Genomic DNA, 19,468 nt, shown 5'->3' on the forward strand with positions numbered 1-19,468 from the left:
GCAGTGAACAGCTATATGGCCTGCAGCAGCAGCAGCTGGAGGAGGAGAGGCGTGCGTGTAGAAGCAGGACCGGAGCAAGGGGGAGAGTAGCATGGCGGTAGGATGCGGGAAGTGCTTCCCTGCACACTCTGCACGCTAGTTACCGTATCTTCAGAATATTTCGGGAAATAAAAAGTGCATATTTGGTTTTCAATACCACTAATATGCAGATGCAACACAATTGTACCTCTCATCCCCAGACCTCAACTCCCTCCTCACACGTGTTCCTGACTGCTTGTCTGCTATATACACTTTCATGACCTCTCACTTCTTTAAACTTAATATGAGTAAAACAGAACTAATCATTTTTCCATGGTCTCTGACCACCTCCCTGCCTGATATATAACAATAAGGGTCATTTTACACTTAACCTCTTGAGGACTGCAGTGCTAAACCCCCCTAGTGACCAGGCCATTTTTAGTAAAATAGGCCACTGCAGCTTTAAGACCAAGCTGCAGGGCCGCACAACACAGCACACAAGTGATTTCCCCCCCCTCTTTTCTCCCCACCAACAGAGCTCTCTGTTGGTGGGGTCTGATCGCTCCCACATTGTTTATTTTTATTTGTACAAATATTTCCCTTACTGTTTTTTAATTAAAAAAAGTGTTTCTTTAACCACTTTGTCCTCCTTGACGTATATAAAAACGTCAAGGAGGACAGGCGCGCTCCCGCGGCCGATCGCGCGCGTGCACGCGCACTCCCGGCCGCGGAGTCGGTAGCCACGGAATCAATGTATCGGCTATGGAGCCCGATCACTGATTCCTCTCCCCCGCTGAAAAAGCGACAGCTTCTCTCGGAAGCTTCGCTCTTTCTGAAGCTGTGTCCCTCTAAGCGTACATTGTACGCTTAGAGTGACGTCATGTAAAAAAAAAATCGAGATTGCCATCTTGTGGCCAAAAAGTAAAACTACAAGTAAATGCCCAAAAACATTACAATACACAAATATTTCCCCAAATAAAACACTTTTATATCCCACCCTCCCAAAAATGCCCACATAAAATGTTTAATAAAAAAAAAAAAACATTACTATAAAAAAAAACACACATAAATATTTACCTAAGGGTCTAAACTTTTTAAATATCTATGTAAAGATGAAATATTTCTCTCTATTTTTTTTTTATAAGCTTGTAAATAGTGATGTATGCAAAACGGAAAAAATGCTCTTTTATTTCCAAATAAAATATTGTCGCCATACATTGTGATAGGGACATAATTCAAACGGTGAAATAACCGTGACAAATGGGCAATAACAATACGTGGGTTTTAATTATGGAGGCATGTATTATTTTAAAACTATAATGGCCAAAAACTGACAAATAATGAATTTTTTCATTTTTTTTCTTATTCTTCCTGTTAAAATGCATTTACAGTAAAGTGTCTCTTAGCAAAATGTACCCACCAAAGAAAGCCTAATTGGTGGCGGAAAAAACAAGATATAGATCAGTTCATTGTGATAAGTAGTGATAAAGTTATAGGCTAATGAATGGGAGGTGAACATTGCTCGGATGCATAAGCTGAAAACGACTGAGATGTTAAATCCCCTCCCTCCCCACAGCCAGCTAATTATGGCGATCGGCTGTCATAGGCTTCTGCCTATGAGAGCCGATCGCTCTCTTGTCCCCCAGGGGGGACAGCCGTGTCACATGGCTGTCCCCAGTACAGCGCTGCTGCCGATCGCAGCGCTGCACAGTCTAAATAAACAGCGATCACGTCGTCTAACAGTCTCCCGAGCGGCAATAGCCGCCCGGAGACTGAAGGTGGGGCGGAGCTCCGCCCCCCAAGCAGGAGATTTGTGCGCAGCCTGCGCGCGATCTCCTGCATTAGCTGCCCCAGGACTTTACGGCAATCGGCGTTAGGCGGTCCTGGGGCTGTCGCCGCGGCCACGCCCATCAGCGTGACGCAGTCGGCAGGAGGTTAAAGGGACACTTTAAAGCCAGGAATAAAAAAAAAACAGTTTTACTTTCCTAGGGCATCTACTAGCCCCCCGCAGCCGTCCTGTGCCCTCGCAGTCACTCGCAGAGCCTCCGGTCCCCTGCCACCAGCTAGTTTCATTTTCGCTGACATTCATTTTCGGGCCGACAAGCCTGACCACACATATTTATCTTCACGTTCCTGTCCACAATAGAATCCTGTGCCTGTGCAGGACGCTATTGAGGACGAGAACATGAAGAAGGATTTGCGTGGCCAGGCCTGCGCAGGTGCAGAAAGCCCACTGACTCCCTGTCAGGGCCTGTCAGCAAAAATGAAACTAGCTGGCATAAGGGACCGGAGGCTTCGTGAGCGACTGCAAGGGCACGGGACAGCTGCAGGGGGCTGGCAGAAGGCTAAGCCCCAGGCAAGAAAAAGTAAATTTTTATTCCTGGCTTATGTGTTCCTTTAAAGGAGCACTATGGAAAAAAATTGTAAGTAGTACGATTTTTTTTCCAGAGTAAAATGAGCCATAAATTACTTCTCTCCTATGTTGCTGTCACTTACAGTAGGTAGTAGAAATCTGACAGAAGTGACTTTGGATTAGTCCATCTCTTCAGATCGCTGCTAGGAGACTGTTAGACGGCGAAACCGCCGTCTATTAACATAGTACAGTGCTGCGATCTAAGGCAGCGTTGTACTGGGGACAGCCATGTGACACGGCTGTCCCCCTGGGACACAGGAGAGCGATCGGCTCTCATAGGCTGAAGCCTATGACAGCCGATCTCCGTGATTGGCTGGCTGGGGGGAGGGAGGGATTTAAGAAAAAAAATAAAATCAATAGTAAAATGTATTTAAAAAATAATCAAATATTTATGAAAAAAAAGAACACTGGGGGAGTGGTCAGACCCCACCAATAGAGAGCTCTGTTGGTGGGGAGAAAAGGGAATCACTTGTGTGTTGAGTTGTGCGGGCCTGCAGCGAGCCCTTAAAGCTGCAGTGGCCCAATTTAAGAAAAATGGCCTGGTTTTTAGCGATGTTTAACACCGCGGTCCTCAAGTGGTTAATCAGTTGGTACGCTTTTTTTTTTTCCCTCCAATGCAGTACATTGTGAAAAAGATTTCAGTTAAAACACATTTAGTGTGAACTGAGCCATAGGAAAACATGGACATTACTTTGAAAATCTGAGAGCAACTGATTAAAGGGATACTGTAGGGGGGTCGGGGGAAAATGAGTTGAACTTACCGGAGGCTTCTAATGGTCCCACGCAGACATCCTGTACCCACGCAGACACTCACCAATGCTCCGGCCCCGCCTCCAGTTCACTTCTGGAATTTCCGACTTTAAAGTCTGAAAACCACTGCGCCTGCGTTGCCGTGTCCTCACTCCCGCTGATGTCACCAGGAGCGTACTGCGCAGGCCCAGTATGGTCTGTGCCTGCTGCGCAGTACACTCCTGGTGACATCAGTGGGAGCGAGGACACCGCGTGGGCACAGGATGTCTGCGTGGGACCATTAGAAGCGCCGGTTAAGTTCAACTCATTAAAAGGGGCCTAAATGTTAATAACACCCCCATAACTTCAGTTCCTAAAGCACGGTGTTTAGGGGTAATATTTGACTCCTCTCTCGTTCACTTCTCACAGTCACTCTGGCCAGCTCCTGTCATCTCCAGATCGAAAACATATTTCGCATCCAACATTTGTTGACTCAGGACACTACTACTAAGGCCCCTTTTGCACTATGCACGTTGCGTAGACCGCCGCACACCATCACTAAAGTAGTTATAGCTCTGTGGGGCTTTCACACAGTACACATTGTGGCGACTTGCAATGGGTCCCATCACGCTACTGCAAGAGTAATATTTGTGGCGGTGCGAAAACCCCAGAAATACTGTTTACTGTGTCTGGCCTACAAATCTGTCCACAAAGCCTGCCCAACCTACATTTCCGATCTTACTCAGAGGTACACACCTAGCCGCTTCTCCAATGATCTTCGCCTGACCGTCCCCCGCATCACCCAGTCCCATGCATGCCTCCAGGACTTCTCAAGAGCTGCTCCAACACTATGGAACTCCCTACCTTCCCCCACTAGGGTTGCCCCCTCCTCCAACATCTTCAAGAAAGCCCTCAAAACGCACCTTTTCACTCTGGCCTACCACCCCTCACTGGAGCTCTAAACCCACAGCTGAACTCTGGACCCCTACCTTTTGTGTCCCCGCCTCTCCCTCTAGATTGTAAGCCTTTGGGCAGGGCCCTCCTCCTTGTGTCTCCTACCTGATCACGCACCTCCATTACCGTACACTCATCCTATGGATCTGAGCGAACTCGACTTGCCTAATCTCCATGCTCCCATCCAGTGACTGACTAAGCATTACCTTGTACTCCTACTGTGCTGCATGATCTGGTTTGCATGTATTCCTGTATTGTCTTATTGCTGTATGTCACCCCTAAATATTGTCTGTAACCTTAACTAATGTCCAGCGTTGCATGTCCAGGCGGCTCACTCACCCAGCTCCATGAATTCCAGCGATGACGTCTCTTCAGCGCCCCGCTCGCTGCTCTATCTCCACTCTGTGTATAATTAGAGCGGGACTACAACAAAATGGCCATCGTCGTCCGTGTTTGTGGACACCGGCGGCCATTTTCTTGTAGCCCTGCTTTAATTACATGGAGCAGAGGCAGAGAGCGTGGGAGGAAGACAGCAGAGCGGCGACACCTCCCTGAGATTGCCGCGACATATGAATGGGCTTTTAATTAATGATGAACACAAAACTAAAAAACATGCACCTTTATTTCCAAATAAAATATTGGGGATATACATTGTACTTTGGAAATATTTAAAACATTGCAATAACCGGGACAAATAGGCAAATACAATGTGTGAGCTTTTTATTTTAAAATTATAATGGCCAAAAACTAAGAAATAATGATTTTTTTTTTCATTTTATTTCTTATTATGCCCATTAAAATGCATTTAGAATAAAATAATTCTTAGCATAATGTACCTCCCAAAGAAAGCCTAATTGGTGGCGAAACAAAACAAGATTTAGATAATTGTATTGTGATGAGTAGTGATAAAGTTATTGGCGAATGAATGGAAGGAGAATTGAAATGTGCAAATTGCTCTTGTGCTCAAGGGGAAGAACCCCTCACTGGGGGACGGATCAAGACCAAGTTGCGCCTGGGGCAAGGTCAGGTTTTGGCGCCTAAAGGTCAGGTTTTGGCGCCTAAACTGCCATTCATTTTGCCGCCTTTTTAAGAATTCAATAAACTGCGCCTGGGGCAAGATATCTGCTTCCCCCCCCCCCCCCCCTAGATCCGTCCCTGGGGGTAAGCATCTGGAAAGGGTATGCATCATAGATGTTCTACTGCGCAGGCTCAAGTCTCCTGAACCTGCGTAGTAGAGCGGACCCGACAAAGACGTAGATCTAGGGTAGTTTGTTGTGTCTATGATTAGCAGGGCCGAGGCAGAGGCAAGAGAGGCTCCAGCCTCAGGGCGCAGTGTAGGAGGGGGCGCACGCCTCACTCAGCTATCATTCCCCTATTGTACTTGAAGCAAAGAGAAACAAGAAAAGGGGATACATGGCAGTGACTGCAAGTCAGTCAACTATAGATCAAGGAGTTAGGGGGGTTGAGGGCAGGGGTCTAGTCCTGGGAAAAGAAGTGAGTGGACTCAGTTGGAAAATACGCGCGGCGTGCCAAAAAATTGGCTTGGTCAAGCATAGCGTGGGCGTGGTCAAGCATAGCGTGGGCGTGGTCATGGGTGGTGCCAAATATACATAACCTTAGCAGTGATGTAAAAGGTCTGCCGAGGAAGTTCAAGCTCTGCCGTAGTGTATCCCCCAAAAATAGATGTAATCTGACAGCATTTCACCTAAAAGACACATAATCTGGTAGAAATTCCTCCAAAATACAGATAATATGGCAGTGGTTCCCCTAAAATGGACAATGTGGCAGCAGCAGTTCCCCCAACATACACATAATTTGGAAGCAGTTCCCCAAAATACACGAAACCTGGCAGCGGATCACCCAAAATACACGTAACAACCAAAAGACATATAATCTGGCAGTAGTGGTCCCCCAAACATACACAATCTGGCAGCAGGTCCCCAAAATACATGTAATCTGGCAGCAGCCGTTCCCCTAACATACACATAATTTGGCAGCTGTTCCCCAAAATACACGTAATCTGGCAGCAGCCGTTCCCCTAACATACACATAATTTGGCAGCTGTTCCCCAAAATACATAACAGCGGTTCCACAAAAATGCAGATAATCTGACAGCAGTTCCCCCAAAATAGGTACCCCTGCATAGGTAGCCAGGTCTATAGGTGTCCCCAGTATATGTAGCCAGATGTATAGTTGCCTAGTATATGTAGCTCGGGGTATATGTGCCCAGTATATGTAGTCAGGGGTTTAGTAGTCCCCAGTATATGTAGCCAGAGGTAAAGGTGTCCAGTATATGTAGCCAGGGGTATATGTGCCCAGTATATGTAGTCAGGGGTATATGTGCCCAGTATATGTAGCCAGGTGTATATGTGCCCAGTATATATAGTCAGGGGTATATGTCCCCAGTATATGTAGTCAGGGGGTATATGTGTCCCCATTATATGTAGCCAGGGGTATATGTCCCAGTATATGTAGCCAGAGGTATATGTGCCCAGTATATATAGCCAGGGGTATATGTGCCCAGTATATGTAGCCAGGGGTATATGTAGCCAGGGGTATGTGTCCCCAGTATATGTAGTCAGGGGTATATGTGTCCCCAGTATATGTAGCCAGGGGTATATATCCCAGTATATGTAGCCAGAGGTAAATGTGCCCAGTATATATAGCCAGGGGTATATGTGCCCAGTATATGTAGACAGGGGTATATGTCCCAGTATATGTAGGCAGGGGTATATGTGCCCAGTATATATGTAGTCAGGGGTATATGTGCCCCAGTATATATAGCCCGGGGTATATGTGCCCAGTATATGTAGTAAGGGGGTATATGTGCCCAGTATATGTAGTCAGGGGGTATATGTGCCCAGTATATGTAGTCAGGGGGTATATGTGCCCATTATATGTAGTCAGGGGGTATATGTGCCCAGTATATGTAGTCAGGGGTATTTGTGCCCAGTATATATAGCCAGGGGTATATGTGCCCAGTATATGTAGTCAGGGGGTATATGTGCCCAGTATATGTAGTCAAGGGGTATATGTGCCCAGTATATGTAGTCGGGGTATAGGTGCCCAGTATATGTAGTCAGGGGGTATATTTGCCCAGTATATGTAGTCAGGGGGTATATGTGCCCAGTATATATGTAGGCAGGGGTATATGTGCCCCAGTATATATAGCCAGGGGTATATGTGCCCAGTATATGTAGTCAGGGGGTATATGTGCCCAGTATATTAGTGATGGGAATTCCGGCTCTTCTCGGAGAATCGGCTCTTCTGAATCGGCTCCCATTAAAGAGCCGGCTCTTATGGCTCTGAATCGGCTCTGCATTAAATATCACTAGACACCACTCAGAATCGGAGTAAAAGCCCCGCCCCATGACAACTCCAGGCTGCTTCTCTGACTGGGGCAATCCCTCCTGCTACTGCTCTGCTCCGCCCCGCCCCAAACACTCCTACAAGCTGCAAGAGGAGGACTACATTTCCCAGCATGCCTCAGCGCCCTTTATTACATAGCAAATCAGAGCTGTGTGGGGCGGCTGAGGCATCAGCTCTTTCAAAACTGAGAACCGGCTCTTGTCGTTCGCACCAAAGAGCCGACTCTTAGAGCCGGCTCGTTCGCAAACGACCCATCACTAGAGAGCTCAGCACCCTAAGGTGAGGGAAGGAGGGGGAGATGGCCCCCCTTCTCCACCGCCACACAGCTCTCCCTCTTCTCTGCGCAGCCCCTCTCCCCTCCACATGCCAGGGTGAACGACGTCCACGCCGTGGAAATAGTAAGTGGACGCCGTTCACCCACGTCCACCCCCCACTCGACCCCTGGTTGAGGGCTTCTTACTCGAATAGCAACCAGTGTGTGACGACTGGGGTGGGAGGGATGGGGGGAGCACTTTGGTGTCTCAGCCTTGGGTGCTGGAGGACCTTGTCCTGGCTCTGATGATTAGCATTGCGTGCTGTTTCACTTCTTGTGGGTTTTCAACTATTGTATAACAATGTCTTTCAGAAACTGCTGTCCAGAAACTTTGAAGGATCACTTCCTTGCTGCATTGTTAGGTCCATCATGAGCAGATCTGTGTAATCTTCTCTTATTATACAAACCTAAGCCAGAGTAGCCACAGGCCCAGAACTTCCTCTTCCTGTCCTGTGACCTCTATTCTTCAGCATTGCTGGCTTTTGCCCAGACATGCGTTGTCGCTCTACAAATTCAATGTCACGTACTTGGCTGGGAAGCATGAATCCATTGTGTGGCCAGTGCGCCCCAAGGCGACTTCTGAGTGTGACTGGATAATTTGATGCAAGGTACAGGTGCAACAGACAGAAGGGCGTAGTTGGGGATAAGCCAGGAGCTGGTTATTAGGAAATCAGAGGCGCTTGGCCAGTAAAGCAGACCCTTTTGTTTTCTCCATCTTTTGCCTGATGAGGCGGGGTTTGACCTGCGAAACGCATTGCAATTTGGAGCACTAAATAAATGTTATTTATTTGAAGATAACTGTTCTCAGTCTGTTTGTCTACGAGGGAGGTAAGTCCACATAAACTTCCCCCTTTTAAACGGATTTTAGATGTTTTTACTCTATTTGGCATCTCTGTTACAAAAACTTGCATCCAGTCTAGTCCACCCCTGGCGGAGGGGTGTATCCCCATATTTTCTCGTGGTAGTGAAGTTCTCTGGAATAGCGAGGGAGTGATATTTAAGTACTATTTAAGGGGGTTTTACAATGTTTAAATGTTTAATTTTCCTCTATCCCCCAGACAGCAACAGGGGACTGGACCTGCTGCCTTTAAAAGTGGTGACATCATTTTAAGTGTACCTGAGATGGGATGAAATAAAAAAATATACATACCTGGGGCTTCCTCCAGCCCCCTCCGACCTGATCGCTCCCTTGGTGTCCTCAGTCGCCTCTCTGTTTGCCTGTAACTGACCTTAAAAATTCCTCCAGTCAGGACCAGTCAGCGCAGGCGCAGTCCGGTCAAGCGCGACCCCTCGTCTCTGCGTCTGCGAAGCAGAATGCTTCCGGCAGCGGGAGCACGCGCATGGCCAGGCGGAGGACTATTGTGGATTAAATAAGAGGCAGAGGAGGATGGCATGGGGGTGATATGCCTGGGGGGGGGCTGGAGGAAAACCCAGGTAAGTGTATTTTTTTTTTTACTAATTCCATCTCAGGTTCTCTTGTCTCTAAGTCCACAGGCATACCCAACAGAGGTCTTTTCCTTTTAGGATCATGTTGGTGAAAGGTTGAAGGGCTGGGCTAAACTTTCCTGATCAGTGGCAGGAAGAGTCAACCTGCTGAAAATGGTGCTTCTGCCTAAAGTGCTTTACACACCACACTATTCTCCAATCTATATCCACAATCATTTTTCTAAATAGCTGCACTCACTGACGATCAGCTTTGTATGGAATAAAACCAGAGCGAAGCTTAAAGGGGCACTACAGTGAATTACGTGCTTTTCAGTAATGATTTCTGCAAGGTTTAAGATAGTTACATTGGCTGGTCAAATCTAATCTGGGGGAGGGAGTGACATCGGCTAGAAGATTAGCTTTTACTGTTGTACTCTGCAGGGAATAGACAGCCGGCATCAGTACCTTAGAGATTCCCACTCTTGAAGTCTTATCGGTGTAAAGATTAGATTTAACCAGCCAATTTAACTATCTTAAACCTTTCTTATCTTGCAGAAATCATTTATTACAGTAACTAAAGAAAATGGTGCTTCTGCCTGAAGTGCTTTACACACCACACTATTCTCCAATCTATATCCACAATCATTTTTCTAAATAGCTGCACTCACTGACGATCAGCTTTGTATGGAATAAAACCAGAGCGAAGCTTAAAGGGGCACTACTGCAAATTTACGTGTTTTTCAGTAATAATTTCTGCAAGGTTTAAGATAGTTACATTGGCTGGTCAAATCTAATCTGGGGGAAGGAGTGACATCGGCTAGAAGATTAGCTTTTATTGTTGTACTCTGCAGGGAATAGACAGCCGGCATCAGTACCTTAGAGATTCCCACTCTTGAAGTCTCTTGAAGTCTTATCGGTGTAAAGATTAGATTAAACCAGCCAATTTAACTATCTTAAACCTTTCTTATCTTGCAGAAATCATTTATTACAGTAACTAAAGAACACTTAATTCGCAGTAGTCCCCTTTGAAGCGGTATCGTCACCATAAAAATTAAATTTCAACAGCAACTGGTCTGCGTGTATTAAGTGATAAAGATGCTAATCCTGCATTCAAAGCTTTTTCTGCTGTTATGATTTGGAGTTATCACATTTTTAGGAGCACTGGCCCTTTAGTAGTCAGTGCCAAACAGTTGCACGCTGGGGGTTTTTTTTATCTGCAATGTATTCCTCCTCTTCCATTTATTTCCCTGCCTAGCTGCATATCTGAAACACAATCTTCTGCTCACTTGTGTTTACAAGCAAAGCTGAGGTCACTTAAGGTGCGTACACACATGCGACTATAGTCGTTTGTAACGATCGTTCCCCGATCTTTACCAATGACGATCGTTACAAAAAACGAACCACCGACTATTAAGTCTAACGACGAACGAGCCAAATCGCTACAAAAGAAAGTTCTGTCTCGGCGGATTTTAACCAACGACGATCGTTTGCAAAAGTAGTACATCGTTGGAAACGATCGTTTGTACCAGGCTGGACATGCGCATTTCACTTTTTCTCCAGGGACCTTTACAATTTTATGCGCAGGCGCATTAAGTGCTTTTACGTGGTGTAACGTTCGTTCTAACGATGTGATCGTTACACACTTTTTAGAACTAACTTTACTCCGGTCGTTCTTTCGTCAATTAAAAGATCGTTCGTCGTTAACAACGAACGATCGTAGTCGCATGTGTGTACGTAGCATAAGCCATTGGAGGAGAAAAGAAAAAAAAGTTAAGGGCAGAAATGACATCAGGATTTAGCCTCAAACTGTGGGCAAAAGACATGGCCCCCACCAGGAACAGAATTCTCTTAATTTACTATATAAAATTCACTGAAATCAAAATGTGGACAGAACAATTATTGTGCTATACAAGTAGATCAAGTATTTATCTACAGTACTTATACAGTATGTGTTTTTTTCCCCTGGCATAGTATGGCTAATCCTCCGCCACACTGTTAAAAACTCTAAGGGCCCACTCACACTAGAGCGATTAATGGGTGATTCCCGCTAATCACCGAAGCGCTAGAGCTTCTAATAGCGTTAGTGCAATATTAACCCTATGGCAGTCTCACTGCCACGATTCCCACCGATCGCGGGCATTTACGGCAATCGCAAAACGTGTGGCCTGCAGCATTTTCTCGCGATTCAGGATCAATTGCGATACAGTGCTTATAAAAGCCCTGATCACGATTGTTGGAAATCGTGAGAGTATACAGCGCAAAACGGTTTCGCTAAGTGCTACCGTTTTGCGCTTTTAAGTGTGAATGGGCCCTTAGAATATGAATGGACTAGACCATCCATCATTCAAAAAAATATTACATGGAGTGATATCATAAAGTTGTAATTATCACCTGGAAGTTGCTGTGGTATATTGCTGAAATGTTGTCATTGTAGAGTGATGTGGCTCTCAAGCGCGGACCAACGGGAATCCCAGTGATGTACTTCCTGCCCAGCAGGAAGTGCGTGACTAGCCAGGGGGTGGGCCTATGTGTATGATCCTGTCGCCGCACTGTGGCGCAGGGTCATATGCAGGCTGATTTCTGTGGTGCCCCGCTAATATCAAATAAAAAGGATAATGTTCTGTTCTTTCTGCCTTGTGTCACGTTATATTTCAGTGATCTTCAATGACTGCGATGTGATGCCGGACATACGACTTGTCTCAGATGATCCTCACTTTGAAGTCCAGGCTGACGACTCTGTCACAGCGATGACTCACATGCAACTACGTGGACACAGGACGTTCCGAATCCTCGCCTTACAGGGGGAAGACCTCCTATCAGATACTTCTGTGACGCTGAGGAAATGGCATCCACATCATCAGCATGTGAGTTCCTTGTATACAGTAGTCTTATTTATACTGAACACCATGGAGGTTGATTCATTATAGCAAATAGTGTGCCTTATCAGAGTTGGCATGCCTTATCAGAGTTGGCATGCCTTGTCAGAGTTAACACGCCTTATCAGAGTACATAGCGAGCTCTACTAACTTATGCCTGCTAATTGGCAATGATGAGAGCTCCACTCGTCCTGCCCTGAACCCCTGCGGGTCCAATCACTTTAAAGGACATTTTCCCTGAGTTCTCGTCATTGCCAATTACCAGGCATAAGTTCATAGCACTCGCTATGCTACTCTGATAAGGCACTCTAACTCTTATAAGGCTTGCTAACACTGATAAGACATGTTAACTCTGATAAGGCACGCTATTTATCATAGTGAATCAACCCCCATATATGACAAAATCGTTCTTTCCTCAGGGCCCCTGCAGAGTCTTGGCAGTGAAGTGCTCACTCGCCTGTCCACCGGTGCTCTCCCTCCTGTATTCTCTCTCCATCCCGGCATGCTGCCTGTTACCTGGGACCCGGCTACATGTACACTTGTAGGGAACAGCCAGCAGGGATGGAGACAGGACACACGAGGGAGCATGACGGTGGACAGCTGATGGAGCTCCACTGCCAATACTCTGCAGGGGCGGTTGGCCCACGACGCCAAGTGACGCATTTGCGTCAGACAGTATGGACCCTGGGACGGCATTCTGCCCGCCGCTCCCCCCCCCCCTTTCCCCTGCGGCTGCTGCTCCGTGTTACCTTATGAGCTGGCAGACGCTTCCTGTATTATCGCCCCCGATCTTATCCCTTCCGTCAAAGGCCTCTCACAGCAGCGCGACGTGCGCCTGCTGTGCAGAGGCAGAAGCTTCCTGTAGTGGCGATGTATATGTAAATTGTTTATGTACATTTTTGGACAATAAAGTTGATGATCAATATTGATTGCTGGTCTGGCGCGGTATTGTGATTACTTTCTCTTGGCGTTCACGCTGGACCACGTGATTCGCAAAAAAGAAAAAGTCCAGCAAAAATGTAAATTAAATTTATATAAAAAAGTCCAACCTTAAAGTGAACCAGAGACGAAGCACCCTCATGCATTTTACCATATATATCAGTGAGAACATTAGAGAAAGCACCTACCCTGCTCTCTGCTTCATCCTTCACTGCTCTGCCTGCTTGATATCAGCCCTGATAAAATCCCCGACTGAGCATTCAGTCTGGCTTTGCTCAGGAATCATTATAACTGAGTCTGTCTTCTCTGATGTCTTTTCAAGCCCAAGCCTGCCCCCTTGTGGCACTGCTATGATGACTCAGCTATAATGATTCCTGAGCAAAGCCAGACTGAATACACAGTGAGGGATTTTATCAGAGCTCATAACAAGCAGGCTGATCAGTGAAGGATGAAACAGAAAGCAGGGTAGGTGTTTTCTCTAATGTTTCCACTGATATAAGTGGTAAAATACTTGAGGGTGTTTTTCGTCACTGGTTCACCTTAAGATGCTCCTTTGCGAGATGTCGGTGACACGCCATGCCTACATACGTTACCTGCGCATGGGTAATGGTGGAACTTTTGGGTTGCCCACATGCCGATGCGTAGGCTGCCAAACCCATCATTCTTGTAGAAATAGATCATAAACAATGACAGCGCTCCTCTGATCCAATTTTCCACAATCTGTAGGATTTAAACAGATCTATACATAGTGCGTTGCTGTTGGACTCAAATCATGAGTCATACACCACACGTGATTAGTGATCCACACGCGCTTCTCACTGTGGGCTTCAAATTTTATAAAGTAAATGAAGATAATTCTGTTCCTGGTGGGAACCTTGTATTTTGCCTACAGTTTGAGGCTAAATCCTGATGTCATTTCTGCCCTTATCTTTTTTTCTTTTCTCCTCCAATTGCTGAGTCACCTCAACCTTGCTTGTACACACAAGTGAGTAGAGGATCGTGTTTCAGATAGGCAGCTAGGCAGGGAAATAAATGGTAGAGGAGGAATATATTATAGATAAAAAGAAGCCCGAGCATGCAACTGTTTGGCACTGACAACTAAAGGGCCAGTGCTCCTAAATTATGTAATAACTCCAAATCATAACAGCAGAGAAAGTTTTGAATGCAGGATTAGCATCTTTATCACTTAATACACTCAGACCAGTTGCTGTTGAAATTTGATTTTTATGGTGACAATACCGCTTTAAGAATCAGCAGCATTAACCCATGCTATCCAGCGCACTCACGTGATCTATAGTGTTTCAGGCTTATCGGGCTGATAGCCCAGCTATCGCTGTTAGTGAAAAATGTTACCGTTAATGGGCACCTTCTTAAAGAGGCTCTGAAGCGACTCTAAATACGCGTTTTTAACTTTTATTAATGTTAAGCACTATAGCTAGTGCTAAACCGCCGCAACCCCATGGCAAAACGAGGGGTTTATACCCCCCAAATCCCCTCTGCAAAATCCGGGGAGCGCTTCCTGCTTGAGGCAGAGCTTAGGGCTGTAGCTCTGCCTCTTCACGCGTCAATCCTGGCTAATCGCCGCCTCTCTCCGCCCCTCTCAATCTTCCTTCACAGAGAGGGGCGGGGAGAGGTGGAGATCCGCGGGCAGATTGACGTGAATAGAGGCAGAGCTGCAGCTCAAAGCTCTGCCTCCCTGGGCAGCAAAATACACAACCAAGAAAGTCGTGGATTTTGCAGAGGGGGTTTGAGTTTAAGAGGACATGATCAGCCTTGAGAACAAGAGGATCTCATGGCTGTGAAGACTATTGTTAGTAGGTGTGAGAGAGGTAGAGCAGCAGATGGTAACAGGTCAGCCTCATTTATCAGGTGACCTCCCCCGCTGGTGTCTATCTAGGAAAGAAATGCCAGTTTTGTTTATTCTTTATTCATAAAAATTCCTACACAGCCAACTGTAAAATGTACTTCTCTGATATGTTATTGTTAACTGTGATCTCTTCTGCCCTCTACAGGCTGAACATGGGGATAACATGGACTCCACACACTCTCGGAGGAGACAGAAGAGGGAGTGGCCTATTCCTCCCATATTTCAGCCTGAAAACCAAAGAGGACCTTTCCCCAAAAAGATGGTCCAGGTAAGTTCAGCACACACCAAAGATTTTTGCATACCTGAAGTTTTCATGTAACAGAAAAAGCAGTAAATTGGGCTTTTCCTGTATTGGGAATTGTATTGTGAAACTTCATTTCTCCTCCCACATTATAAATGGTGTTTTCTGAGTCAATCACATTTATTATTATTATGCCATAGTAATAGGTCGAAAAGTATCATGGGAGGACTAGGGACCAGTGCGGATCTTCTTGGGGAAGGGGGGTACAGCGGGAGGACTGGAAACCAGTAAGATCCTTGTTGGAAGAGAGGAGTATGATAGGAGGACCAGGAACCAGAGGGAACCTTCTAGGGGGAGGGAAGAAGGAAATACTGAACACAAGAAGGAACCTTTCTGTAGAAGGGAGTATGATGGGAGGACTTCAGCCAAGCAAGAGCCTTCCAGGGAAGGGGAGTATGATGGGGGGACTAGCAGGACCAGGACCCCTCCTTCTCACTGCCCTTAGCCAACTGCCAGCATCAGGGTTTAAAGTGAAGCATGTGTGCCTTCTTTAGTCCTGTTTGATGCTCAGTGTCCTGTCCCCCTCCGCCTCACTCCTGCTAATGAAAGAGTATTTATTGCACAGTACCAGAGAGCAAACAAAATAATTACAACTTTATCTGCCTGCGATTTCTGCGGTCCCTGCCGTCCTGCAGAAGTAGGAGATCACAGTCTTTACAAAAACGTTTAAATGTAAAAAGAGGGGTTAAAATGGAAGTTCTTTTATTAATGAGGCACATTGTTAGCAGGCATTTTTAATGTGCCATTTAAACACCCAGGAGTTAAAAATTGTACTTGGCTCCCTTAAACCCTTACATTTGTTTTTCAGTTCCTCAACCCCCAAATGACCCTCACTCTGCTCTGAAAATACCAACCCATTCAAGAAAACTTTCTGGTGATCCTGCATTTGCGCCCCCTGCTGGTTTTTTTCCCCACATTTAAAAAAAAACAATGCAATCAATGCAGTTATTAAAGAGGAACTTTAGCCTAAATAAACATACTGTCATTAAGTTGCATTAGTTATGTTAGTTAAAATAGATAGGTAATATAATCTCTTACCCACCCTGTTTTAAAAGAACAGGCAAATGTTTATGATTTCATGGGGGCAGCCATCTTTTTGGTTGAAAGGAGGTGACAGGGAGCATGAGACACAGTTCCAACTGTCCTGTGTCCTGATCACGCCTCCCAGTTGCTAGGCAACGAGAACAACATCATCAGAAATCCCATCATGCTTTGCACAGCATCAGGGTAGAAAAATGCTCGGGCAGTTTTCTTTGATGGGGCGGAGCTTAGCTTCTGTGCAGCTAAAAATGAAGCTTTGGTAAGAAAAACATAGGTTCTGATGCTGTGAAACTGTTTAAGAAACACCAAGCCTTTTCAGTGCTGTAGAGTAGATTTTTAGTCTGGAGGTTCACTTTAACAAATGCATCCATTTCTCTCTCTCTCTCATCCAGGTAAAATCCGCCAAAGTGAAAGAGATAACAATCTTCTACAGCATCACAGGACAGGGGGCCGATTCTCACCCCGCAGGAACATTTACCATGGAAAGAACAACCGGCTGGTTATATGTTACCCATCCCCTGGATAGAGAGACTATACCCAGCTATACGGTAAGTTTACCACCAGACCATCTGCCTATAAACCATTAATTTTGTCCAGTTGTGCCCAACCCAAGATCTCTGAATGAGGATGGGGATAAGATCTTCAGTCATTGTGATTGTACACGCTCCATTATACATTCACCGAAAGGACTATTAGAAACACCATACTAATACGGTGTTTGACCCCCTTTCGCCTTCAGAACTGCCTTAATTCTATGTGGCATTGATTCAACAAGGTGCTGAAAGCATTCTTTAGAGATGTTGGCCCATATTGATAGGATAGCATCCTGCAGTTGATGGAGATTTGTGGGATGCGCATCCAGGGCATTAAGCTCCCCTTCCATCAAATCCCAAAAATGCTCTATTGGGTTGAGATCTGGTGACTGTGGGGTCATTTTAGTACAGTGAACTCATTGTCATGTTCAAGAAACCAATTTGAAATGATTGGAGCTTTGTGACATGGTTCATTATCCTGCTGGAAGTAGCCATCAGAGGATGGGTACATGGTGGTCATGAAGGGATGGACATGGTCAGAAACAATGCTCAGGTAGCCCGTGGCATTTAAACAATGCCTAATTGGCACTAAGGGGCCTAAAGTGTGCCAAGAAAACATCCCCCACACCATTACACCACCAGCCTGCACAGTGGTAACAAGGCATAATGGATCCATGTTCTCATTCTGTTTACGCCAAATTCTGACTATCGAGACTCATCAGACCAGGCAACATTTTTCCAGTCTTCAACTGTCCAATTTTGGTGAGCTCGTGCAAATTGTAGCCTCTTTTTTCTATTTGTAGTAGAGATGAGTGGTACCCGGTGGGGTCTTCTGCTGTTTTAGCCCATCCGCCTCAAGGTTGTGCGTGTTGTGGCTTCACAAATGCCTTGCTGCATACCTCGGTTATTTCAGTCAACGTTGCTCTTCTATCAGCTTGAATCAGTCGGCCCATTCTCCTCTGACCTCTAGCATCAACAAGGCATTTTCGCCCACAGGAGTGCCACATATTGGATGTTTTTCCCTTTTCACACCTTTCTTTGTAAACCCTAGAAATGGTTGTATGTAAAAATCCCAGTAACTGAGCAGATTGTGAAATACTCAGACCGGCCCGTCTGGCACCAACAACCATGCCACGCTCCAGATTGCTTAAATCACCTTTCTTTCCCATTCTGACATTCAGTTTGGAGTTCAGAAGATTGTCTTGACCAGGACCACACCCCTAAATGCATTGAAGCAACTGCCATGTGATTGGTTGATTAGATAATTGCATTCATGAGAAATGGAACAGGTGTTCCTAATAATCCTTTAGGTGCGTGTATATATTATGTAGCCGTGCCTCCTCCCTTCCCACCAAGGTACAAAAATTAAGCAGCCAAGTGCCTCAGGATTAAAGCATTAAGTAGTCACGTGCCTGCAGATAAAAGGATCAATTAGTCACATGAATTCAGATAAAATAAGTAGTCAAATGATTAAAAAAAATTAAAGTTTTATACCTACCTGGGGCTTCCTCCAGCCCCCTTCAGGCTGATCCGTCCCTCACCGTCCTCCTCCACTGCCTGGATCCTCCACTTTGGGTCCTGGTACATTCCCAAGTTGGGGCTTACTGAGCATGCCCGGCGGTGTGTGTCCCACCATGCTCTTGTCACTAGGAGAGCTCTGCGCCTGCCCAGTAGAGTTGGGCCGAACCTCCGATTTTAGGTTCGCGAACTGGGTTCGCGAACTTTCGCGTAACGTTCGGTTCGCGTTAAAGTTCGCGAACCGCAATAGACTTCAATGGGGATGCGAACTTTGAAAAAAAAAATAATTATGCTGGCCACAAAACTGATGGAAAAGATGTTTCAAGGGGTCTAACACCTGGAGGGGGGCATGGCGGAGTGGGATACATGCCAAAAGTCCCGGGGAAAAATCTGGATTTGACGCAAAGCAGCGTTTTAAGGGCAGAAATCACATTGAATGCTAAATGACAGGCCTAAAGTGCTTTCAAACATCTTGCATGTGTATACATCAATCAGGTAGTGTAATTAAGGTACTGCTTCACACTGACACACCAAACTCACCCTGTAACGCACCGCAAACAGCTGTTTGTGTAGTGATGGCCGTGCTGGACTAGTACGCACCATGGCGAGAGTGCAGGTTTTGGTGGCTTTACAGCCCATATGGTCGCCTGGCTGATGTAGCTGAATGACAGAACAGTGACTGTCCAGCTGATCAAATTTGGTCTGACCACAATGAAGCAACGACCTTATTATCTTTTGTGTGCCCCCCGAGACACTCATCTAGGCGCCGGTCATTGCTTCATTGTGATACGCAAGCCCCTTCACCACGGCAAGGTAATGATCACGAAGGGGAATGGGCGCATGTACATGCCTTTTCTTTTGTTGTTGCAGCTGCCCGCAGTGCAGCCAGAAAAATTAGGCAGTCATGTACACGCACCAGAAAAATTATTACAGCGGCCGCTGCTAGCAGCAGCCTAAAAAATTCAGCAATCCGCCTGGAGTCCCGGACCCGGTTGGTGGTGGCGGAGAAGGTAGTCAAGCGGCCTGCAGGCAGACATGCTGTGTGGAGGGACTGGGAGCGACTTAGTCTTCTTGGGGCAGCCCAGGCAGCCAGTCACACGGCGTGCAGGCAGAGATGCTGTGTGTGTGTGGGGACTGACTTAGTCTTGGGGCGGGCAGCAGCCCTCCGGGAT

General features: G+C 46.1%; 1 protein-coding gene across 5 annotated transcripts in view; it reads left to right on the forward strand.

Annotated features, from left to right (window-relative positions):
* LOC137538376 (cadherin-1-like) overlaps nucleotides 1–19,468 on the forward strand; it is a 178,711-nt gene that overhangs the window by 18,466 nt on the left and 140,777 nt on the right. For all 5 annotated transcript variants that reach the window (XM_068260502.1, XM_068260501.1, XM_068260503.1 and 2 more), the window contains 3 exons: nucleotides 11,877–12,085; nucleotides 15,049–15,171; nucleotides 16,638–16,793. In XM_068260502.1, coding sequence (XP_068116603.1) covers nucleotides 11,877–12,085; nucleotides 15,049–15,171; nucleotides 16,638–16,793 — 488 coding nt within the window. The remainder of the gene's footprint in view (nucleotides 1–11,876; nucleotides 12,086–15,048; nucleotides 15,172–16,637; nucleotides 16,794–19,468) is intronic.

Source organism: Hyperolius riggenbachi, chromosome 11 (assembly GCF_040937935.1).
Source record: "Hyperolius riggenbachi isolate aHypRig1 chromosome 11, aHypRig1.pri, whole genome shotgun sequence".
In the NCBI taxonomy this organism is placed as follows: Eukaryota; Metazoa; Chordata; class Amphibia; order Anura; family Hyperoliidae; genus Hyperolius; species Hyperolius riggenbachi.